General features: G+C 41.7%; 1 protein-coding gene across 3 annotated transcripts in view; it reads left to right on the forward strand.

Moving 5' to 3' along the window:
- Positions 1-16104: 16104 nt before the first annotated feature.
- Positions 16105-25851, forward strand: part of ANKRD13C (ankyrin repeat domain 13C) — a 43655-nt gene continuing 33908 nt past the window's right edge. For all 3 annotated transcript variants that reach the window (XM_080915640.1, XM_080915642.1, XM_080915641.1), the window contains exon 1: positions 16105-17036. In XM_080915640.1, coding sequence (XP_080771766.1) covers positions 16610-17036 — 427 coding nt within the window. In that variant the 5' untranslated portion in view covers positions 16105-16609. The remainder of the gene's footprint in view (positions 17037-25851) is intronic.

Here is a 25851-nt window from a genome sequence, read left to right on the forward strand (position 1 = left end):
GAGAGTGCAGAGGAATGTGTGGCCCACCTTTGGAGGTCTGAGCACAGTCTCCTAAACTGTTGAGGCAGGGTCTTTGCACTGCTGACTCCAGGTTAGCCCATCCAGAAGCTTCAGTGGATTCTCTGCCTCCTACAGTAGGGGAGCTGGGATTCCAGATGTGCAGCAGCACAAGGTAGATGCTGCAGATCAAATACAGGGTGTCAGGCTGTGGGGTGTTTTTACCTACAGAGCCATCTTCCCACTGCACATTTGTCCTAAGTGTAACTGTCATAAAGAGTTCTTTGAAAAGTGGCCCTTATACAGACTTCCTAAGTGAGTGGAAGCTGTGGGGTGGCAGCCCAAGATTTAATTTCTCTCTCTCCCTCTTTCTCTCCCTCCCTCCCTCTCTCCTCCCTCCCTCCCTCCCTCTCCCCCTTCCCCCCTCTCTGTATTTACATTTCAGGTGTTATCCCCTTTCTGCCAATCCCCTCCCCTTCCCCCTCCCATTGCCTCCATGAAGGTGCTCCCTCCAAGATTTAAATTTCTTTATTCACATGAATGTCATTTCCACTCAGGAATTTCTCTCAGACGTCATCTTACCTGTGTGCAAAGGCAAGCATGAGTGACTCCATACCTATCAGCTAGAATAACAAAAGCACTTAACTTCCTGTCCTACAGAGCCCAACCAGCCAGATCTATGCCAGACACACAAAGCAGTCGATGAGCAGAAGGACTGAAAAATACTGACATGATCTCCCATTTCCAAGACAGCAAGGAAAACTACAAACGTGTGTGTGTGTGTGTGTGTGTGTGTGTGTGTGTGATTTCAGGAGCACATGCTGTGCTGCACAACTTTTAAATGCATATTTGATTGACGTCTGAAACAACTGTGGTGGCAGAAACCACAGATCAATAGGGGAAATTAAAGTCCTTTACATTTCACATATATAAAGTAATATACATTTTTTTTTTTAATTTTGAGACGTAGTCTCACACTGTAGCCCCTGCACACCTTAAACTCATGACAATCTTTACTGCACCGAAATAGAAAAACTTTTAAAGTGAATGAGTGATGGCCACTTTAAGTACAGTGGAAGCCCTCTGAATGCTGACTTCTCCTTTAGTACATCTGTTAACACCACTGAAATTATCACAATACTACTAACACGGACCCCTCTTGGGTGTGGGTTTCATAAGGACATGTGTTCTTTCCTTCTTAAGTCTCCATTGCTATATTGCTATGTGCTTTGAGACAAGCTCTCCTGTTTCTCAAAGCTGGCCTTAGGCCAGCAGAGGATGGTCTTGACTTTGCCCCCCACTTTCTGCCTCCTGTGTACTTTGCTATGCTTGGTTTATGTGGTCAGGAGAGTCCATGGCTTCCTGCTTGTTAGGCAAGCACCTTTATATCTGAGCGACAGCTCCAACCCCATCGATAATTTAAAACAAACAAAACAAAATCTAAGCATGAAAAGAAACTTTGAATTTTAAATAGGAAATAATTTAAAATGGCATAATTTGACACTAAGAAAGTTGAAATATTTAGCCAACCACTGACTTCATATTGAGAGATACTGGGATGGTTGTCAGGCTTCATGTTGCTGCTGGTTGTGAAGAAGGTAATGGATGAGCTCACAGTAGTGCTATAGAGAGAATCCAAAGTTCATCGTCCTCGAGTAGTTACATGGTGAGTTAGTTCCAGGCTAGCCTGGGCTATGTAAGATCCCAAAGAAGAAAAGAGAAGAAATAGAAATAGCCTTGAGTTCAGTATCCCTGACTGGCTCTTCAGGTGATGGATGACAAATCTGGACCGGATACACTGCCACTCCATGTTTGTGTCATTCTCTATAAAGTCCCCACTCCAGAACTTCCTCAGCAGATGTGAGCTGACTCAGTTTCCCCACTGCCTCCCAGCTTCCCAACCCCACTGGGGCTTTATATATTACAGCAGTAATCACACCATGGAAGCCATTGCTGGATCTTTAGGGTTAGTGTGGTGGAAGCTTGGTTTCTTGTGTGACAGGCCTTTGAAGAAGTAGGGCTGAATGGGTGGTGATGGGATCAATGGGGCAGGGGTGGTGGAGAAAGGAAGCAATGAGACTTTATTCTCAGTACCCGAGTCTGACACTCTGATTCAGTGTGTGACATTTCTCTCACATGAACACACACCAGCCTTTTCAATGATGTCTGCTTTTCGGCAGATTGGTCCATGTCCCTGCTGTGCCCATAATCCTCTAGAGCTGTGAGCTCAGTAAGCCTCTATGCGCAGGAGCCAACCTCAGATATTTGATTAGAACATTAGAAAACGTACCAGCTTAGCTGCCGCCTATTGAGCCTAGTCTAAATATTACACCAACATTTGCAGAGAATACCATTGAGTAGACATCGAGTCAGCTCCACAAGTCAGTATAGAGAAGGAAGAGGTGACCTCATTTTCCCAGGAGCACAGTGTTGGCATTTTTATAGGCTCTGCCCCACAGTTACTTGGCAACATCCAGCTGTGCCTGACTCACTATAAAAGGGGCTGCTTGCCCCCTCCTCTCTCTCTTGCCTTCTCTCCTCTTGCTCCTGTTCCCCCTCTCTCCCCATTCCCTTCCCCCCTCTCCTCTCAGAGGTCTTCCTCTACTTCCCCCCTCTCCTCTCTCTGCCTTTCTTTAAGCCCCTCCCCCCCATTCCCTGAATAACTCTATTCTATAATATACCTTCATCATCCTGTGGCTGGTACCTCAGAAAGGGAAGAGATACCTCAGCATGGGCCTGCCGAGTTATTCCCTTTTCCTATACCACACTGCACTTCCACCAAACATATTTCTGTCCTCTCTTTCATTTTATAAAACACAACACACATAGTAAATAGGGCATCTGACCTCCACACCCTGTCCTCCCCAGCTCTTTCCTGAGTTTCTGATATGTCTTCTTTTGCTTGCAGTTACTCAGGACTGATCCCTTTCTGGTTCATCCTGCATGTAAGGCCACCATAATTTCTCAAAAAGTATAGGTTTGGGGTTTTTGAGGTTTTTATTTTTTAATCGTAAAAATCAATTCCACCACACCAAGAAATAAATTCTGTGAGTTCTCCGCCCCCACAGCTTATGTGCATGCAGTGTGCCAAGAACAATAACACTGTCACTCTCATCAACATTCATTTGCTTATCAACAAATAGTTACTCGGTCCCAATCCTGGGCAAGCATGTCCTGGTTCTTTACTGTCTCGTTCTCCCAGCAAAAAGAACTTTCAAAACTAACCCACAGAACCAGAATGGGATGCTCTGCCATGATTATCAGAATCCACAGAAAGTGGATTTAATATTCCCACCTCTAATTCTGAGTTCTTCCTGGTTGTGCTCTTTTGTTTCCTCCCTTGCCCACATCTGTTCACGACTCTACCCATGTGATCATCCTTGAATTTCCTTCCAACTTTTTCTCCAGATGGGCTTTGGTTTTTTGTACCTTAGCACAAGCTTCTCTTCTGGTAAAATCTGTCTGAAGCTTCTGTTCCCAACTTACATGGCCTCCATAATGCTTGTTGTATCTGCTTGTCTGAATGTCTATCAGTTGATTATATGTTCAGGAAAAAGATAAAAGAGGGCTATAAAATGTATTTTCATGTCACTAACACCTAGCTCTGACGCTAGTCCAAACTCAGTACTCAACAGTATTGTCTCCCTGCCAAGCTGAGAGAACACTAGGACTCAGTCTCTGTCCTTGAAAAGACTGGAAAACAAACAGTTGAAGTGCACTGTTGCCCCACTGTTGACTGTTCCACTTGTTGTAAGTGGCCCTGACCTCTTAGTAAGTAAATGTGTCACCAACTAAACAATATATGAGACTTAGAGAGAGCGTAGATGCATCGACGATCCATGAAGCCCAGAGAGTAACTTTTTGAATTTAAAATATGATCATAGAAAGCAATAGATAGGGCCGCATGGTGGTGTGGTTGCATGCCTTTAATCCGCGCACTCCAGAAGGAGGCAAAGATAGGTGGATCTCTGTGAGCTCAAGGCTAGCCAGGTCTACAGACTGAGTTCCAGGACATCTAGTGCTACACAGAGAGAGCATTCTTAAGCAAACAAACAAATAACAACAACAAAACAATAACAAAATCAAAAAAGAGAAAGTAATAGATACAAAGTTAAAGATTCACTAAGAAGAGCAGAAAAGAAAGCCTGTGGTCATAGACCAGGGGAGAGGGGTCATAGGATAGGTGCTCCATGCTCTGTACCTCCTGGGTGTTATCCAAGATGTAGAGTACTATTCCCTACTATGATGACTGAGGCAGGATAGAATGTCAAGGAAGAGTAAGCGACCTGGGGAGAGAGGGAAACCCTTTCCCCAGAGTCTGTCTGAAGTCTTGGTCTGAGCAGCTAAGAATCAAGAAGTACAATGCTGTGGTGTTTGCCCATACAGAGACAATACTGCTCTTAGGCAGTGGTGTTTTAAGTGATAATTGTTCTCATAGCAGTAAAGAATGCTAAAGGCCTGAACATATATCACCAACTATGGCCATTTCCTGCCCCAGTAGCAAATCTGAAATTTTCTTGCACTCTCACAATAAGCCTCACATAATAAAGGCAGGTCTTCACTGTGTGTAACTTTTGCAATCCATGCTTTCATTTCTTTTTAATTTTAAAATAAAATCACCTAATTGTAATGAACTTAGAAATAAAAACAGCATCCGGTTAAATTAACATAGACAAACAAACACTTGACCAGCTGAAAACTCTATTCATCTCAGAAACTTCTGTGTAGTTAAAGTCTTTCTGTAGTCACACAACTTTACCCAGGATGTTACACTTTCACTATCAATTACATTGTTGTTGAAACAGGGCCTCAGTGTATAGCTAGGGCTGGCCTAGAACTCACTATGTAGACGAGGCTTACCTCAAATTCATAAAGATCCACTGACCTCTGTCTCCTAAGTTAGGGACTAAAGGCATGCACCACTACACATACCTCAATTACATTTTTATTCCCTTCTGTATGACATTATAAATAATTCGGACACAGTTGAAACTGGAGAAAACCTTCATATCCTCCATGACTCTTTCTTTGCTTGCCCTGTCCTTCCTCTCACCTAATATCGACACCTCTAGGTCTAATGTTTATCCCTATCATTTCAAACAGTAAACCCATCCAAGGTACCCCCAGCGCCCACCATAATCTCACTTATCATAAAGAAGTAAAAAGGGCTTCTTGGTGACCTTTAAGGTAAAACTTTAGAGCCAACAAAATGATACATGTGCCAAATGCTAAGACACCTAAGTCAGAGTTTCCTCTGTGAAGCTAACATCCACATCCTCTCTGTGTGACTCTTCCCGTGGTGCCTCTTCCTATTAACTGCAGTGTTTAAATCAACATTAAAAAATCTTTTTTGATGACTCCAGCTCTGCCTCATTCTGGCTTGTCCTGAACTTTGTTCTGCAGCAAAATCAAGGATTATATAGCTCCTGGATGGAGGGACCTCCAAGGGAAGGAAACTCTGGAGCTGCAGAGGGCAGTACAGGGCTGTTTCTTCTGTACCTCCTCTGACTGACCTGGTTTAATCATCAGCAAAGACAATCACTCCACTTAAAGTGTCATGTAACTTAATCCAATTGAACTTCAGCACTATTGAGTTCTTAGTGCAGTGTTCTCTCTTACACACCGGCCTAAAGCTATACCTGGAGGGAGGACTGAATCTTGTCTGAGCTATAAAGCAGCTAAAGACCTCCTGTGTCTCGCAACACAAAAGCAAAACAAAAGTGGGCAATACTCAGTGGTACAGCAGTCGATTACCATACAGAAGGCTCTAGGTTTGGTGCCGTAGATAAACAGAAGAAAAAGAAAAGCAGATTCCTTCATTTATAATTGTATGGTTATATACTTATATAGTAAACTTGTTTAATCTTTTGTCTTGATTTATTTTTGAGACAGGGTTTAATGCAACTCAAGCTATCCTCAAATTCTTAATTCTTCTGCTTCAGTTTCCCAAGTGTCAAGAATACAATTGTGTGTCACCAACACATGGCTGAAAACTGCTTTGTTACAAAACATTCTTAGTGACCAGATCTATTCCTGTGACACCTCACACACTAACACAGGCAGTAGGTCCACTATTCTACTCATTTGTTTAATGCTCACTTACTAAAAAGATCCTTACGATTTAAATTGTGTGGTTAGAATAGCCAAAAACTTTGCACATTCATTCACTGAAGAGAATTCCAGATCCCTGGACCGGGTGTTATGTGAGCTGCACCAAAACCCACTTCTCTTCGAGAGTAGCGTGTGCTCTTCAGTGTTGATCCAATCTACAGACCCAGTTCTCCTCAGTTTAATGAATGCAATAGCACTGAGAGCAGCCAATAAAACGCAGAACAAAATGGATTGTCAGTCTTCCATTTCTCTAGATTGTAGGAAAGGGCATACAATGACTTTCTAATAGAAACTCAGAAAGAGTCTTTTAAGAAAATCATTTGACAATGTCCATTAAAAGTGAAAATACATATCTGGGTTGTGGTGGCACAACTGAAGTGAATGATCAAAGGTGGGGTAGAAACCCCCAATTAATATTAACCATGACAGATTTCTGAGTTCAAGGCCAGCCTGGCATACAAAGTGAGTTCCAGGACAGCCAGTACTACCCAAAGAAACCCTGTCTCAAAAACAAAACAAAACAACCCAAAATAAACAGACAAACAAAAAACAAAACAGGGCTGAACTCAAGCAGTAAATACCTTCAACAAAAGCATGAGGGTCTAAATCCTTAGATCGGGTGTCATGGCATATGATTGAAATCCCAGAGTCGTGGATTCAAAGGCAAGCATATTCCTGCTCCTTGCTAGCAGCTAGGTTAGCCTACTGGGCTACTGGCTAATGAGACACCTTGTCTCAACAATCAAGGTGGCAGCTGGAGAGATGACTCAGCAGTTAAGAACTCTGGCTGCTCTTCCAGCAGACTGAGATTAGATTTCTATCATCCACATAGAAATTTACAACCATCCATAACTCTAGTTCCAGGGTATTCGACATCTTCTGACCTTTAAGGTTACTACATGAACATGGTGCACAGACATTCGCACAGCTAAAACATCCATATAAAAGTAAATAAATTAAATATGTGTGGTGGTACATGCTTAATCCTAGTACTCTGGGGGCAGAAGCAGGCAATGACTTCAAGGCCAGCCTAGTCTCTATATAGTGAATTCCAGGCCAGTCACGGCTTCATAGTGAACCCTGTCTAAACAAACAACCAAAACAAACCCAACAATAAAACCCCAAACAGCAACAAAACTAAAAGATAAATTAATAAATTAGTTAATAAAGAATGACAGCTGAGGAATTTTTATAGAAATTACTATAATTCTCTCCTTATGGATATGTTGTACCTTGCTACTAAGGTTGTGGTCGGGCATATCTGGACAGCTTTCCTGAGCTTGGTGCAAACTGGAGGACTTCATTTTCTTGGCAGGGCTTCTTCTCTGCCTAATTTGGGGAGCCTGATTCACAATCTTCTACTTGAGGAATATCATATAATCCTTGGTGAAATTGCAGGTTTAACTTCCTGGAATGCTTCTTCATGTAAATGAAGTATCCCCAGAACTTTAAGCCTCAGCCAACAAAACTTCACCCTAAGAAGAACCCCTTTCGACTTTCTAAGGTTCTTATGTATAGCCTTTGATTTACCCCAATAAAGTATATGCTCACAAGCTGTTTCACTGAATGGGTTCCCCCCACTCCCACCATGATCCCGCTGATTCATCCATTCCAGACTTCATGTCTTCCTTCTTTGCCTGCTGTATATCAGAGTTTGGACACCCTGAGGGAAGAAGTGAAAAATGGAACAACAGATAAGGAAACAGAAGCAGCAGCTCAGATAACCTACTCGAGGTTCTGAACCTGAAGAGACAATGGGTGTGTACCAATTCCTCACTGTCAGACTGCCTTGCCCTTTGAGACTGTGTGGAGGGATTAAATGTAGTCTTGTGTATTATATGTAGATTGTCCTGAAGCTGTTAGTATTTTGATATTAATTCCACTTCCTCAAGAAGAGCTGCATAGTCTCCTGTCCTCCTACTAAACCTTCCCATTTTAATTAGTAAAATAAAGGAAAGCCAGTGACTGGGGTGGGAGTGAGGGAGGCAGAGAGGGCTGAGAGGTTAGAGGAGGTCAGAGGACAGATAGAGGGGGAAGACTGTGGCAACATGGGGCTTCCCAAGGACCAGCTAGACCCAGGTGGGATTGATTGGTATTAAAAAGCTATGAACATTAAGGATTTTACAGGTATAGTATCTCATATAAAAAAGGCAGTTTTTATCTTTGTCTATTTGATGTAATCTTGTTGTGTAGAGGGTTTGTGGATTGAGAGTTGGATATATAAACTTGTATGAAAAGCTATTGGCTTATAGAGTTGTGTTTGTGGGATTTTGGGGTACAGAAACACCCCAGGACAGAAGTGGAAGTAAACCACCAAGGGAAGGGAGTTTCATAGACAAATTGGGCCTTGGTGGCTCAGACCAGGTGCCAGAAGTACTCCGTATCAGGGTCAGGCTTGAGGAATGAGACCACAGGGCCAGTAAAGAGATAAACCATATTTTATTTTTTAATATTTACTGCAACAACTGTATAGATGTATCACCTGTCAATTTAAAAGCCTGTGTCCTATGCCTTATGCAGGAAATAGAGGTGGGACATCTGGGAGAGAGAAAGGTTTAGAGCCAGGCCTGGGAGATTGCACTGGGAAGATGTGAGGAGACAAATGCATGCATGGTTCCTGAACACAGGTAGCCAGCCATGTAGCAAAGTGTAAGTTAAAATAAATGGGATGTTTTAAGTTAGATCTAGTTAGGGAAGAGCCTAGCTATATGACCAAGTTATTTGTAAATATATTTTGAGTCTGAATTTTATTTCTGGGATGAAGAACCAGGGCCTATCTTTACAAAACTGTGGTGGCATCATGGATCTGTCCTGATCTGATTATTAGGAACTGTAAAACATACTTTCAGAATCTGATGTATTAGGTCATCTGAAAGTCATAACAGAATTTCTTCTCTACCATAAGATGAGAGGTCAACCTTTCACTTAATTTTGGGACATTTCATTAGCTCATGAACACACTGATAAGTTTCCTTTAAATTGGCTTTTCTGTTTATGATTACTAGTGCCCATCAGTGTTTGGTTGTCAAGTTTACCAACAGGGCTGCTGAATCTATTTGATTTAGGCACACTGTCTACTTCTGGGGGTATCTGGTTCAAGAAGTTCTTGATGTATGCCAAATATTCCTTCTACAGGAGGACTTACATTTTCATATGGGGAACCTATAAGCAGACACATGCTGAGGAGGCTAGGCTGACTCCATGAGAGGCTTCAAATTGGCAGTTCAGAAGATGATTCCTAAACCTATGTTTCCAAGAAGTGAGCAAGTCCAGGAAAATTCAGATCTTAGAAGCCACCCTGCCACCTGGCCTGATGTAAGAACAATAGGCCAGCAGCTGTTTCCAGACCTCCTCAGCAACAGTTTCCAGCCTCCACACCTCTGTAATGGTTCTGGAATGTCCCTAGAGATGCAGCAAGATAAAAGTCACCCACCACCAGAATTCCCCTAATGCGCTTTAAATCAGACCTATGAAGCAACTCTTGGTGGTCTCTCTATTTTGGTAATGAGAGACCCAGCATGTTGGACTTCTGCAGAATAAAAAACTCTTTTCTTTGCATTTAAATACTATTTGAGTCTAAGGCATCATTCTTTGGTGAGTCATGGACCCTTATAATAGATAGGATATTCCTGTGTATTAGCACTTATATATAAATTAAAATAAAGCTTGAATATTACTATTTTACTTATCCTTTTATACTCAAACTACCATGTGTATGTGTTTCTGACATTATCTTTCCTTTGGCCTCTTTAACATGGCATCGTCAGGTTCCTGGCACCTTTTCTTCCTCTATCTTCAGATCAATGTGTTTTATCTGTCTCAGAGTAGTTGCTTCATTCAAGAACATTAAACACCAATGGGCTTTGTGGTTTCCTTGGTAATCCCTGCCTCTCAGATTCCTACTCATGTCTTAGGAAATATCAGACCAAACCACTGAATGGAAGTATTAGAAAGAAAAGTGTCGACCACAGGAAGGAAGTGGAAGCAGATACTGAGAGAAATAAGTTGAGGGAGCAAAGTATGTGAAGGAGGTATTGGTTGCATAAGGGCTTTTTTTTTTTTTTTTTTTTTTTTTTCTTCACTTTTCAGAGAACTGGTGTGGGTGTTCGGAGATTCTGAAGAGGCCAACCTCATTAGTGGAACATTTATGGCAGCTCTACAACCAAAATGCTTTCAGACCCACCTCAACAATACGGAGGACAGGAAACCATGTACTAGATGATCATGGCATCTTGAAATATCAACCCATACCAAGGGAGGGAGGGAAGATGTAGCCTAATCCTGTGCTAATATTCACATTAGAAACTAACACTCTGCAAGAATTGAGTGAGAGTACTAGCCACCCATTCTTAATTGTAGGGCTGATGTGTTTATAAAATATAATCAAGAGATCTTTAAACATTATTTTCTGCAGTACTTCTGAACAAGAAAGTATGTGATGATATTATTGCTTTTATTACATGAAGATACTAGCTCCAGAGTTACATGCTTTGTCTCTGACTTGTGATGTTTTCAGAAACAAAAGAGTCACATATGTCAAAGATTCTACAAGTTAATCACTATCAATTAATAATTTATGGAAAATTGGAATGTTGCAGACCCAGAGACAAATTATTTGGTCCCCATCTTAGTTAGGGTTTATTCCTATAAAGAGACATCATGATCATGGCAACTCTTAATTGAGGCTGGCCTACAGGTTCAGAAGTTTTATCTATTATTATCATAGTAAGAAGCATGGCAAGCACTCAGGTAGACATGGTGCTGGAGAAGTTCTACACGGAGCCGAAAGTTCCACATCCAGATCAGCAGCAGGAAGAAGACAGAAACACTTGACCTGGCTTGAACATTTGAAACTTCAAAGCTCACCCCCAGTGACATATTTTTTTTCAGGTCATGCCTACTCCAAGAAGGTCACACCATCTAATAATTCCATTCTCTGGTGACCAAGCATTCAAACACATGATTCTACAGGGGCCATTCCTTCTCAAACCACCACCACAGTCCTCTTAACACCCATTCATTGCCTGCCTCTGGGAATTATCAGTCCTTTGGGATGTATAGATTTAGCAGATGACTAGATTCCACTAATCAGAAAGCAGAGTATTGCATTCAAGTAAATGCATGGGTTTATGACTGTCTTTTGTTTTACATCTCTGAAATATGCATTCATGTTGAAACCTGTCATTCAGAGTAACCCAAATTGATGTTCCCACTAAGTCTCAGAGAAACTCTCTTCTATTCCCTTCTTGATGAGAACTATGTTTTGCATCAACAAGTTAACTGATAAACCAACCTTCATAGTTTAAGAAAGCCAGCTTATAGTAAAGACAAATGAGATTCATTACTGTTTATGAATAATCTGTTTCCCAAGGATTGGGCTATGCCCCACCTATAATCTTAATTACAAATGATTCTGTATTCCTGTTCCAAGAAATGCAACCATGTATTTATTCAAAATGCCCTTAATTCCAGCACTAATGAGGCAGAGGCAAGTGAATCTCTGTGATTTTGGGGACATCCTGGTTCACACAGTGAGTCCCAGGACAGCCAGGGCTTCACAGAGAAACCCTATTTCAGCAAACAAACAAACTCAAAAGATTATTATTACCATTTGTTATACTACCTTGCTATAACTGCCTTGTTGAGACCACCTTGCTAACATGTTTTTGTTTCAAGAGTTTTTTATGGCCAACTTGTTATGCCTATATTCTGCTCTCAGAACCCCACAAATTCACACGCTAAATCCCACATTTGGAAACCCCTGAACTATAAAGAACCCTTATCTTACTGATGTCCAATGCTGATCTCTGAACCTCACCTAGGTAGGAGAAGACAACCCACAAACACAGTGTTTTAAAAACTTGATTTAATTAATTGCTTGCTTTAATTAATTTGACCATGATAATTTGGATCAGTGGTCTTCTTTCATCTGTGGGATTAACATTATACAGAAACATTCTTCATAAAAGTCAGAAATACTTGTTTTTAGAATAAGATTTATCTGGTCTAGTCTGCGTGTCTGTGAACATATAAGGCATTTTAAAATAGCTGATAGAGGGTTAGTAAGATGGCTCAGTAAGTTGAGATGCATGCTTCTAAGTTTGGCAGCCTCAGTTTGATCCCTGGGACACACCTGATGAAAGGAGAGAACCATTTATCTTTTGACCTTTACTGTGTTGTTGTGGGAAGAAAAAAATGACATAAGCAAAACCTATGTGTGTGTGTGGTTTTGAGCTCAGTTCACCAGTCTTAGTAGCAAGTGCTTTTATCTGCTGAGTCATCTCACTGACCTATAATTTGGATTTTTAACCACACCAGAAGGAAATTAAGAAGTGGTACTATGAAAAAACAGATGATTTTGTGTGGTAAGTTCAGTGCTTGAGGTATGGATTGGACCTTCTATCATCAGTATTTGACTGAAAAGTAAAAATGTTTGTGAAGTTAGTAATTCAGTTTATATCTAGGCATTTTAAAGGTCAGCTCAACTGAAAGCAAAACACTATGTTAACTGGATTCTTCCTTCCTTCTCTTCTTGTCTCAGGAGACCCTTCCTTTGCTCCTCCACGTCTGGGTGTTAAAGTCGGCTGCTGATTCTTGGAGTTCGCCTCTGTATCTCTCAGGGCTAATCTCCTTTATGAAATAGTTCTACTATCCTAAGAACTTGGCCACACCTTCTACTCAGAGATTAGTCCAATTGGCCAGCACTAATTAGGTCACCCACTTCCCCACCGAGGAAGCTGAGTGAGTACCACTTTCTTCTACCTGTGTCCTTGATGGAGACTGACATAAACAGTCCATCCAGGACTCGTGAGAACTGGTCTGAGTTTGTTATGTAAATTATTACATGCTTTGAAGGTAGTTTTACTTGAAGGGCCTTCACTCTGGAGCCTCCCAACATCGGAGAGCCAAGCACAACTGACTGAATTTTCTGATACGGTTTCCCAGAGAGAATGTTATGTAGAGGTATTTCAAATAACGTTAAGTAGTATCAAACCAAGCTCAGGGTTTGAGATAGGCAGAGGACTGCTTTTGTCCTTTATCTATCCAAAGTATCCCAGGAGTCAGCATATGGTTTAAGAGAGGGGAGGGGAAAATGTGTTAGTTTTTGGGGACCATTTGAATGATGTAAGATACTTCGATGTGACATTCTCGAGAAGGCCATTTGGGCACTTTTCCTAAGTGTTTGTTAGACTCTTCTTAGTAAATCCAAATTCTGCTTTAACTGGCTGGTCTAGATTTTCTGTGGTACAGTTAAAAAAATCCCAGCTTCAGGAGAGCAGAGGCCTTTGCAAAACACATTTGAGGGTGCTGCACGTACCAGCAGCGGAGCTCTGTGTCAGTTCCCTGACACTGCAATGCTAAGTATGGCTCCCTATTCACAGAACTCAAAGGACAAAGGAGGCACATGGAAATTGTAATGGAGAATGAGAAAGAAGGAGAAAGAAAACATAATTCAGAAGGCTGGGTTGCTGTTAGGAGAGGTGATTTTCAACAAGGATCCTAATGTCTTTTCCTGCCTTCTACTTCTTCAACACCACAACAAACTCTTGTCTCTAATTTTTGGAATGAATTTTCTGCAGCATAATACAAATCATAAAGTGTATCAAAATTGTTTCAGAATTTTATAGATACCAAACTTGTGTATATATTCATCTTTATTAGGCCTTTAAGAAACAAGATCTAGCAGTAGGCCTAATGTAAATTTTAGCCAGTAATGTGTACTAAATGTGTTTTCTGCAGCAAGTGTAGTAGAATTTGAGAAAAAAAATTGTTCATTTCATCTGGGTGCAAAGCATGGATACTGTTAATGCTTATACAATTGTGATTTGTGACTGACATTCAGAATAAAAGGAGATACTAAATTTCATGCTAGGAAGAAGATCAATGTAATTTCCTGACCCCAAATTTAACAAAACCACTGTGCAGCGAAAAGAAATAATATAAATTAATTATGAAATGGAAATGAGAGCTGAATATTCAGTTAGTGTATCAAGGCCTGCTATGTTGTAAAAGTCAACTTAAGAGTTGGTAGAGAGGGGTTGGAGAGATGACTTAGCAGTTAGCAAATCTTCCAGAGGTCCTGAATTCCGTTCCAAGCAACAAAACAAAACAAACACCCAATAAAACAACACAAGGGACTGGGGTTCTTTAAAACCTCTTTCAGACATTACTTCCTCCACAAAGACTTTAAAAAATTATTTTATTTATTTTTATTTTATATGATTGGTGTTTTGCCAGAATGTATATCTGTGTGAGGGTGTTAGATCCTCTGAAAATGCTGGAGTTACAGTTATATGCTGTTACGTGGATGCTGGGAACTGAACCCCAGATCCTCTAAAAAAGCAGTTACTCCTCTCAACTGCTGATCCTCCTCTCTAAGCCCTCCACAAAGACTTTTTGAAATTTGATTTCTGTCTTAATTGAAACTAATAATTTTCCTTCTTATGTTGTATTGGGATGCTACAGAATTTTAGAACTTACATTTTTCTTGTACTAAATATTTTCAGGGGCCGGAGAGATGACTCACTGGTTAAGGGCAGTCTCTGCTCTTCCAGAGTTCCTGAGTTCAATTTCCAGCAACCATATGGTGGCTCACAACCATCTGTAATGGGATCCAATGTCCTCTTCTGGTGTGCCTGAAGACAGTGACAGTGCACTCACATACACAAAATAAATAAACATTAAAAATATATTTGGTATTACTCATATTTTGATGTAAGTTCCCATTACATACTGTTAGCCCTTAAATCTCAAAGTTTAAAGAGATGAATATGCTTGCTTTCTGATGAAGTCACTCGCTGTGATCTTTCTGTCTATATTTCCTGAGTACTGGGATTGCAAGCATACACCACCACAATAGGTTGTCTAAATTAAAAAAAAAAAAGTTTATGCTATTTCACTGGAAGTACACTTAGGAGTTTTTACATCCATCAAGAGGTAGGAGCCAGTAATTAGATCCATGACTCTGCCAGCCAGGCTACTACTACATATTAATTTTTTACTTATTTTTGTGTGTGGGGGTATGGACCAGAGGAGAGTTTGTTGGAATGGGTTCTCTTCTTTTCTTTCACCATGTGGGTCCCAGGGATCCAATGGTTGGTGCCAAGTCATCTCACTGGCCTATTAATTTTGGAACAGCATTCACTTTGTAGACCAGGCTAGCCTTGAATCCGTGTGATCCTTTTGCCCTGCCTCAGTTTCTGGAGTGCTGGAATTTATTGATGTGAGCCACCAAGCTCAGTTTAGGTTTCTAAATGTTCAGTTTCACCACACACTCACACAGTGTTTTGATTCACACTCATTACCTCGACTATTCATTCTATATGTCTTACGACGTTTCCAAAGTTTTGTTCTACACCATTTTATTTGGGAGTATCCAGCCACTTCTCGGTTACTGTGTAATTCCTGAATCTGACCTAAGCTCCGTTTTCTACTTCCAAAAAAATTTATGTCCAAATTTCCGAAATGTGTAACTAACTCCCTATGGATAAACACCAAGGACCTTCAACTCAGTATGCTAAATTTGAACTAATTTTTAGAGTCTTAAGCCTTTTCCGGACTCACTGCATCCTGGCGCATGCTTTCATCATCTCTCACCAGGATTACTGCCCACTTATTTAAAATATTTATTCCACTTCCTCAAGTAAGCATCCTCCACATACTCTGACTCTGACGTTCGTCCCAAATACACTCAACTAACAACTGTTTGAAAATCCTCCTCTTGTGGTGTAAGTCTTTAAATTTCAAAGTCAGGCTTTAAATTCCTCCAAGATCACCTTTCAGATCCTCCAACACTAAATTTACCTCTCTTCCCGTGATACCTGGGCATCTTTCCTCCCCTACAACTTTGCCAGTCAGGGCAAGCACTAGCACAGGTTAGGGAACTAAGCAAATTCTTAGCGAGTGTTTATTGAATGACTGTCTAGCGCAGGTCAGTGACGTCACATCCGACAGCCGGTGGTGTCTTCCTATGGCGCTCTGAGGGAGGTTCACAAACTGGGTTCCAGCCGTTAAGCTACAGTTTGTAACTGTCGTCCTTCTTTGCAAAGGCCCTGAGCACCAGGTCAGAGCTCTGAGTTTGGGTCTCCAGCCGCAGGTCCCGGCCCAGCGTGGAACCCTGTGCGAGGGGAGCGCGGGCGCTGCCCGGACACAGACGCGTGCTCAGGAGCGGCCCGCTAACACTCCACGGCGTTTCCTCCGGAGCTCTCGCGAGAGGAGCCGGGGGAAGATGGCTGCGCCGGGTCTTTCCGAGTGAGGAGGCGGCGGCGGCGGCGCCGGCGCCCCGCGTCCTGCGGTCGTGGGCTCTAGAGCTGCGGCTTTCCTCGTCGGAGACGAGGGCCGCCGCCTCTGGGAGATGCGCGTGTCGCGGACCCGCGGTCGCCCCGGGAGTTCATGCTGCGTGCGAGGCTCGCGGCCGCCGCTCTAATCGCCGGGCGCCGCCGCCGCGCCGGCTCGGCCCGCGGTGAGCCTCCCGGAGCCTGTCCCGCGCGCCGCGGCGGCGATGACCGGGGAGAAGATCCGCTCCCTGCGGAGGGACCACAAGCCCAGCAAAGAGGACGGGGACGTGCTGGAGCCCTGCGAGGAGGAGGCGACGGCCGCGCTCGGCGGCGCCTTCACTGGCGGCAGAAGCGGAGCGGGCGGCAGCGGCAAGGGCGGCAAGGCCTGCCATAAGATCTTCAGCCACCACCACCGGCTGCAGCTGAAGGCGCCCGCAGCGCCCGGCCCCGGCGTCCCGGCACAGCCGCAGCACAACGCAGTGACTGCCACCTGCCCAGCCCCGGCCTGCCTGGGCAGCAACCCCGCTGTGGTCGCTGACGGAGGCAGCTGCCCTTCGCTCTACCCGGTGCACGAGTGCGTCTTTAAGGGGGACGTGAGGAAACTGTCCTCGCTCATCCGCACGCACAATATCGGGCAGAAAGATAATCACGGTGAGCTTTGCTGGCTTTGCCCGACTTCCGTCCCCGGGGGGGGGGGGGTGACAGTGGGCCCCGGCGTTCCGGGCTCCTGCTGGCGCACTGTGTTTTCCTCTGGCGTGCCAGGGGTCAGGAGTCTGGGTCTTAGGGGTGCAGAAAGGATGTTTTCTTCTTGTCCACCTGAGCATCTCGGGACAAGTTGCCTTGTCTCTGCGGCAGCCAAAACGTCAGGCTATCTCACATCCAGGCAGTTCTTCTTGGATTTAGGGAACGTTTCCTTTCCCTTCCTTCCTTCTTGGAGCTTTAACTTTAACCATGTATATTGCCGGTTGTCATCACCTAAGTTCAACTAGGTGTGAGTTTTATCTGTCACTGTCCTCGTGCTGTAAATACTGGTTTTTGAAAGCCACACAGAAATAGTGTCTGCATTTAATTTCCCAAAACAATTGAAGACACTCTATCAGGAGCTGTTTCTTTTTGTTGCCCTTTCCACACCAGGAAAAATGTTTCATCTTGGCTGAGACTAAAGACAATACTATAATTTTCATTATAAAGTCTTAGTGACATGTTTGAGAAAGCATAGTATTTGTATTTGGTAATGAATGGTATCATTATCTACTTTTGGCCGCATCTGTCAGCTGATTTTTTTTTTAAAGATTTATTTGTATGCTCCCCCGACCCCCATTGTGCTGGGGATTGTATCTAAGGCCTTGTGCAATCATTTGTTGAAACTATTTTTCAGTGTTTTATTAACAGGTCATTCTAAACTTAAAATGGTTAGCAAATACTATTGGCAGCTGTTTTTAACCTAACAACTATACATTAGGTAAACTGCTCAAGATGGTATTGTACATTAGTGCAAAAAATGATTTTGCACATTAGTGCATTACCACCTTTGAAAAAAAGCTTCCTGAATTTCATTGGTTTGTAGGTTTCTCATCTAAAATTAGAACAAAGATAGAAAATAAAGTGAATAATTGTCTCTTGGTTCAGTTTTCTGTCTTTGTCTTCTGAATTTGCAATACTATCATAAATTAATACAAAAACACTCTGAAGCTGTCTCCAGTTTCTCATTTCTACGTTTAGCCTGTTTTATTCTGCTGTTGTAACAAGCACATTTGACTGCTACTGAGAATTAGATCCTTACTTAAACAGTTGAGTTGTAGCCCTAGTGGTTAGTAGAATGTTATTTAGACATGGTCTGGTAATAGCTGTTTTATCTTTGCCTTTAGAACTTATTTTCAAAGCGGCTTTGCATGTCGCTTTGAAATGGTCAAAACATTTCCTTTACAAGTTAATTCTCTTTAAGAGAGGAGATGAGTGGATGTCATTTTCAGGAACTACTGAAAATTTGGAATTGCTGATTGTTGGGCTTCTAGTCCTATATTTAGCATTTTTAAAAAGCTAAATTCTTTTCAGAGTAATTAGAATTCTATATATTCTTAGACTCCTGACCTTTGTCCACCAAAATTCACTCTGAATGAAATATTTGTTTTTTGTTTAGCTGCCTTTATATCACTCATGACCAAAGCAGCTATGGGCTCCTTCCTGCCTGAAAAAGTGCAACCATTCCTCTTCCTGGCACACTCAGGGAAGAGGCACTGCTGTATTCTCCTGTAGTTTCATATGTCCCTAAGACCAGTAACCGAATTTATTTCTGTATGTTTGTCGAGGACAACTCGTGGAGAATTAAGTCTCTCCTTCATTGTGTACGTTTTGGAATGGAACTCATGTTGTCTGGCTTGGAGTGTCAATATCTACAGAACTGTCTTGTAAATATCCTGTTCTATTACTTTATTCTATTACTGTAACTTGTACTCTAGACGCCCCACACCCCAGCCTAGCTATTAAATTTTTTTTTTTTTTTTTAGATTTTATTTTATGTGCCTTTCTTTGGGCACAACCTTGGGATTCCAAGCATGTGCCACCACATCCAACTTTTTAAAAAAATGATTTATTTCTTATGTGCTTTGGTGTTCTGCCTGCATGTCTGTATGAGGATGTCAGTCAGATCTTGGAGTTACAGACAATTGTGGGCTGCCCTGTGGGCCCGAGGAATTGAACCTGGGTCCTCTGGAATTGAGTTAGTGCTGTTAGATGCTCTCAGCTGCTGAGCCATCTCTCCAGCCCCCATACCCAACTTTCATATCAAGGACTCAAACTCAAGATTGTTTAGCAGACATTTTACCTGTTGAATCCAGCCCTGTATTTTTACTTTTTAAATGGACGTTGTCAAATGATTTTCTTAAAAGGCTCTAAGTTTCTATCAAAAAAGAGTTCAGAGGGGAACAGAACTTTGCTAAGGTTGCATATGCAATAGAAACCATGAGGTTAGAATTAGAAATAATGACTGGGAAGTAGTGACCCATGCCTTTAATTCTAGCATTCTTGTAGTCAGAGGTGGGAGGATCTCAGAGTTGGAGGCCAGCTTGGTCTACAGATTTAGCTCCATAGTGGACAGGGCTACACAGAGGAACCCTGTCTCAACAAACAAACATACAGACAGACAAAAAGGGGGAAAAGAGGAGAAAAGGAAAGGAAATAGAAATAATGCCTAGAGTCCCTAAGCTCATAGCAACCTCTTTGTGATTTTTGCTGGTGGGGACATGGCCACTGTGTTGCTGGAAAGTCAACTTCTAACATTTGTTTTGCAGTAGAGTGCTTGTGGGAATGTTTTTCACTTAGCATTTATAATAGAAGTTTGTAGCCTCTTTTTATTTTTCTCAGCTATTAGGAGCTTTGTGGAAAGATTCTGTCACTAGGTAGCTTTCAGTTTCTGCAGAACTTTTGCATGTTTTAAAATTTCTTTGTGGAATGTTACAAATAAGTGCACTGGGTCATTCACCCACACCATAGCCTTTTATAATCCTGCAGGAGCTGTCTGTGCCCCTCATTTTCCGGTCAGTACTATCTTCTGTAGCTATTTGCCATATGATGTGCTCTTTGAAATGTTTCATATGGTGTCTTAGGGTTTCCATTACTGTGAAGAGACATGGTGACCAAGGCAGCTCTTTTAAAGGAGAATATTTAATTGGTGTTGGTTTACAGGTTCAAGGTGGGGGCATGGCAGCTTTCTGGTAGGGGTGGTGCTGGAGGAGCTGAAGTTCTACTCTTTTTTTTTCTTTTTATTAAATTGAACAACTTTATTTTAAAAAACAAAGATAAATGTACAGATTTTAAGCATTTTTGCATAAAAGTGTATGAATACATTTTTGTCAGTACTTGATGTTTTTAAAAGGTTTGATAGTATGCATTAAAATCTTACTAGTTACAATGAGCATAAAGTACATGTAAAACAACTCACAGATTATATGAAGTTCAAGAAAAACAAAGGCCAAAAAAAGAAAATGAAAAATCATTATGCTTAATGTTTATACACCAAGAAAACTTTGACTATTTCCAGGTTAAATCTTCCCTTACATGTTCTTCAATATATATCCATTAAAATATAACAGAAGTGACATTCATGATTCAACATGAAGTTCTACTCTTAAGCACTGGCACTGGTCAAAACTTCAAAGCTCACCCCCACAGTGACACACTTCCTCCAACAAGGCCACACCTTTAGCCACATCACTCCCTAAGGGCCAAGCATATTCAAACCACCACAGATGGTTTGTAAAACATAGTAAATACTCAGTGTTTTAAATAAGTAGATAAAAACCTATAGTGATGCTCTGTTCATGGAATTCTAGTTTGTTTATTTTCCATGTGCAGGTGGCACCCTGCTCTGATCTTTCTGGAACTGCAGTGGCTGGGGTGGCCTTGCACAACTTCACAGTCCAAGACCAAAATGGGGCTGGAGAAGTGGCACCAGCGTTCTGAGGATTTGCTTCTTCCAGAGGACCCAGTGCAATTTCCAGCACCAGTGCTACACATAGCCCTTTGTAGCTTCTGTTGCCAGGGGATTTTTGTAGGCTCCAGGCACCCAAACACACACGGTAAACATACACACATGGTAAGCATACACACATGCTCATAAATGACAATTAAACATCAAATATATCAAAAAAATCCCCAAAGGTTAAGAAAAAGATTTGTATTCATTCATTCATTCATTCATTCATTCATTCATTCATTCATATTCATTTATTGGAGATAGGCCAGCACTGTGTAGCCTTGGCTGTCCTTGAGTTTTAGAGATCCACCTGCCTCTGCCTTTCAAGTGTTGGGATTAAAGACTTGTGTCACTATACTAGCCAGTTTTTATTACTTTTAGTTTTGTGTCCATGAATGTTTGTCTTGTCTATATGTGGGTATGTGAGTGTAGGGAGCCCTATTGGATTTGGAGACAAAGGGCCGCACCCTAAGATGCTTCTGCCCTCTCTAACTAGTAAACACCTCAAGAGCGAATGAACCTATATCACGCCACATTACTGACCAGTTATAATGATACACCTCAGCTGGTGGACAGCAGGGAGGATAGAAGGAGAGAGCCTCCTGGGCACGGGGCTCCCCCTCCACAAAAGCATCAAGAAAGGAGTCCTGAATAAACCGCTGAGAGAAGAATCTGGCCGTGTTGCGTCTTTTCCTTTCGGGATGAGGTTGGGTGGGACATGTGAGTATAGATACCTATAGAGGCCAGAGATATCATTTCCTGGAGCTTGAAATACAGTTGTTTGTGAGCAGCCTGGTGTGTGGGTGTTGGAAACTAAACTTGTGTTTTCAAGAACAGCAAGTGCTCTTATCCACCAAGCCATCTCTCTAGCCCAGATAAAATCTTTTCAGTGCTGTGTTTCCGAAAAGCAAGTGATCTTACCCTGCCTTATCCCTTCTTGCTTCTATCTGTCTGTCTTCCCCTCACCTATCTATCCAGTTTTTAAGGTAGGTCTTATTGTGTATACTGGGCTCTATCCTAATGCTTTAGATTTTCCTGCCTCAGCTCCCCAAAACCGGTTTTGCAATTTTCAAACATAGGACTCTGTGGATAATGTGTTATTTTGCTAGTCTCCCCTCACCCTTTTTTTATGTAGAGAGCCTGTTAACTTCTAGTCTGGTTACTACTTAAGTTTATTCATTAACTTCTTCAATTTGGACTGATCTTTGGTAAACTTTTTGCTATATATTGCTCTTTACTTGATAAAATGTTGGTTGACTGTAGCCTCTAATTGTGTTTAGAACTGTATACTGACTGGGCTTATAAATAGAAGTTAAATATGACAAATGTTTTTATGTTATGTTCAAATGTTCCAGTTGATTTTACTTTGTGGATTATTTAATAGCAGTTTTTGGAGAACAGGAGAGAAGATATACTACATTAAATATATACAAAATTACTATGCCTTTATTATATCTTTAATTTTTATTTTTCTTTTTTTTTCAAGATAGGATTTCTCTGTATAGCCGTGGCTGTGTGGCTGTCTGGCTGTCGTAGAACTAGCTCCGTAGGCCAGGCTAGCCTCAAACTCACAGAGATCTGTCAGCTTCTGCTTTCCCAATGCTGGGATTAAAGGTGTGAAGCATCACTCACTGCCCAGCCAAATAGTTTTTCCCTTTAATATAAAATTAAAGATTGAGGTATCAAAGAGATGTCTTAGTGGTTAAGAGCAGTTGTCTTCCAGCAGGTGTGGGTAGAGATAGCTGTGGCACAGGGTCAGCACAGGGTGCAGACAGAAACTGGAAGGATCCTGTTCCAGACTGCCCCTCTGTTCCTGTGTCCTGAGGGCTTTGGGCAGGGCTCAAAAAATGGAAGTGGTGGTCTTATCTGTGCTCTCAGGTGTTTCAGCACTTCTGTGGGACCAGCTCTCTCCCAGCGGGGTCTGGGTAAAGAGAGCTGTAACACAGAGTCAGTTCCTGGTGCAGGCAGAAACCGAAGGGATCCGTCCCAGACTGCTCCTCGGTTCCAGTGTCCTGAGTGCTCCGGGTGGGTTCCTCTTGGGCCAGGAATTTGAGCAGGGGTGGTGGTTTCCCCTGTGCTCTCAGATCTGTCAGTGCTCCTGTGAGACTGGCTCTCTCCTAGTCAAGTCTGTGTGCAGATTGCTCTGGCACCAGGTCAGCTCCAGGTGCAGGTGGAAACCCCTTTGTATATCTTTTGGTTGGTTTTCAAGGACAGTTCAGAGGAATCGAATCGGTCTTGTTCCAGAGTGAAAATATTTTTGAGACTTAAAACATGTTTGAGACTACTCTCTTGGTTCATAATAATTTCCTGTATTTTTTTTTCACTTAGTTGATTAATTGAGTCAATGGACTTCTAATATGTGGTAGTGTTTTTTGATGCTGGAGATGCAGAGGTGAAGAGATTAGCGTAATTCTTGTTCTTGTGGTGTCGCATGCCTAGTTGAAGAGCTAGAGAGTAGACAGCTAGTTAATTGAAAGTGTGTTATGATTGTTAATGAGTGAGGGGTGGGTACTAATGAGGGTTTTGTAAAACAGAGTCTAGAACAGCATTGAAAGCAGAAAACAGCAAATGCAAAGTTACTGCCATTATGGACTGGGAGAACCCTGTATGATGAAGTGGGCAGGAAATGTAAATGTGGCTGGAGTTTAGCAACTTGAGGCAGCTTTGCTGTAAGTGTGCTGTAGACTCTGAGGGTTTCTTTATGTAGTAACATGGAATGCAATCAGGAGGTTTTCAGCAGAGGTCTGACTGGTCGCAACGCTCACCCTACTGCTCTAATAAGCAGATGTCTGCAGACAGGATGGTAGAACAGCTGTTAGAGTAAATAGCTAATATGAAAGGGAGAGGTGTTGTAGATGTAGGGCATTCTGTAAACTTACTACAGTAGTAACATTTTTGAACGAGAATGTCTTCCTCCTTGTCTGGATGGGACTTAGGTGTGTCAGTACTTGGATGGCCATAAACCTTTCCAGATAGTGATTTTCCAGCTGTTAACTCTATATGTCCTGGACTCTAAAGTGAAGCCCTGAGTTTGGTCCTTTGCAACACACATAGGCACATACACACAAATTCTGCACACAGTACAGAAGCCAGTGTGTTTCAGTTAAACAGATCCTGATAGAATTTGGATTCCCCATTGCAAATACCTTTGAGAAATAATTACTTCATGAGTTTTGGTGTAGTGTCCAGAGTTCCCTCAGCTCCGAAAACGAAAACCTCTTTCCATTTACAACAGTGAGTCTTTGTAATACTAGATATTCTTGTACTTCAGAACTTTTATTTTGATAGTGGTAATTTAATCAAGCCTTTGCTCAGGGTAGGTAAAATGTTTTATTTCTAATTGTAGAAACAAACCTTAAAATAGTCTCCATTTTAGTATGGCATACACTAAAGAAATTTCTATTTTTAATTAAAATGTCTTAAGGTGCTCTTGTCATTAGTTTGGACAATTTACATCATTTTCTGAAGTCCCAATTTTGTTAGAAGCAACATTTTTTTCATTGACATAATATTTCCACATAATTATAGAAAAAAATTGCTGTAATTTGATACATGTATTCATTGTTTAATGACCAAATCAGCATAATTAACATTTTTATTTCTTTAGATGTTTTCATTTTCTGTGTCTTGGGAGCCCTCAGACTCTAACCTCCAGTTTACTCTGAATCATTGCTGTAGGCTGTCACTGCCTTATTGTGCCAGAAACACTCAGTCATGTTTGGGGCCATTGTCCGTTCTGCATGCCGTGTCTACTTACTGGTTTAGCTTCTGCAGCATTTACAGATGGGTAACAGCTCCCGGATTTGTCTTCCTATGCTTCGCAAGGAACTTTTTTACCTTCATCAAGTGTAAGAACAGTAGGTTTGTCTTGGTGCTTCCAGCTTATCTCCTGTAACAATGCCTTCCACTCTGTCCATGTTGCCAGAAAAGAAAGTAAAGCTCTTAAGGTTGAGTAATATTCCATTGTGTGTGCTCATTTCCAAAGTTCATCTAATTCTGTATACACTTGATTGTATCTTCACTGTTCACTCGTGCAGGCATCTCTGACAGAGTGACAATGTCACCAACCCCTTAGTATAGTTCCTTATATTGTGGCGGTCCTGAACCATAAAATAGTTTCTGTTGCCACTTAATAGCTTATTTTGCTGCTGTCAGGAATCATAATGGAAGTATTCGATATGCGACTTCTGTGAAAGGGTCATTCAATCCTCAATGTCTTAACCCATGGGATGAGAACCACTATACCCCAACGTGAGGTTGTTTGATCATATGGTGTTTTAGTTTTGGTTTTGCTTTTTTTTTTTTTTTTTTTTTTAAATAATCCTGACATTGTGAAATACAGTAATGACAGAATTAAGTTGACCATGAGTGGACATTTAAACAACAGTGTATGTAATGTGGTTGCCTCTAGAAAGTTGAGTGGTGACTAGAAAGTATTCTGTCCTGGAAGCCAAATGCAGGCAGCTTTTAGATCAGATCTGTAAATACCTGGTTCAGAGCACTGAGTTTACCAGTCCTATTGGCTGTTTCTAGAGCAGCCACAAAGTATTCAGAATGAATACATGAGCTTGAGGCTAGGTTCCAGGAAAGCTTTGCCATTTACCAACTCTGAGTTGATGATGTTCTGGGTTCCTTAATATTCTCCTACAAATTTTAACACCAGCTTTCAATTCATGAGAAAAATTACTGGGTATTTTATGGAGATTGCTTTGACTTTGCCAACTGGAGTAGTATTGGTGGTGTGTTAGTTACTTTTCATGTGATCAAATACTTGATAAACAGTTGAAAGGGAGACAGGTTGTTTTGTGTTCATGCTGGGGGGATGCTCACAACTGTGGTAAGCAGAAGATAACTGCTGTTGTCTCACATCTTAGAGCACCAGGAAGCAGAACACAGGGAATTAATTCCCACATTCAAGGAGCTTCTTCTCTTACCATTTTTGTTTAAAATCCCTTGCCTGTGAGATGGTGCTTTCTGGAAACCTAAAAATGT

Source organism: Micromys minutus (assembly GCF_963924665.1).
Source record: "Micromys minutus genome assembly, chromosome: 4".
NCBI lineage: Eukaryota > Metazoa > Chordata > Mammalia > Rodentia > Muridae > Micromys > Micromys minutus.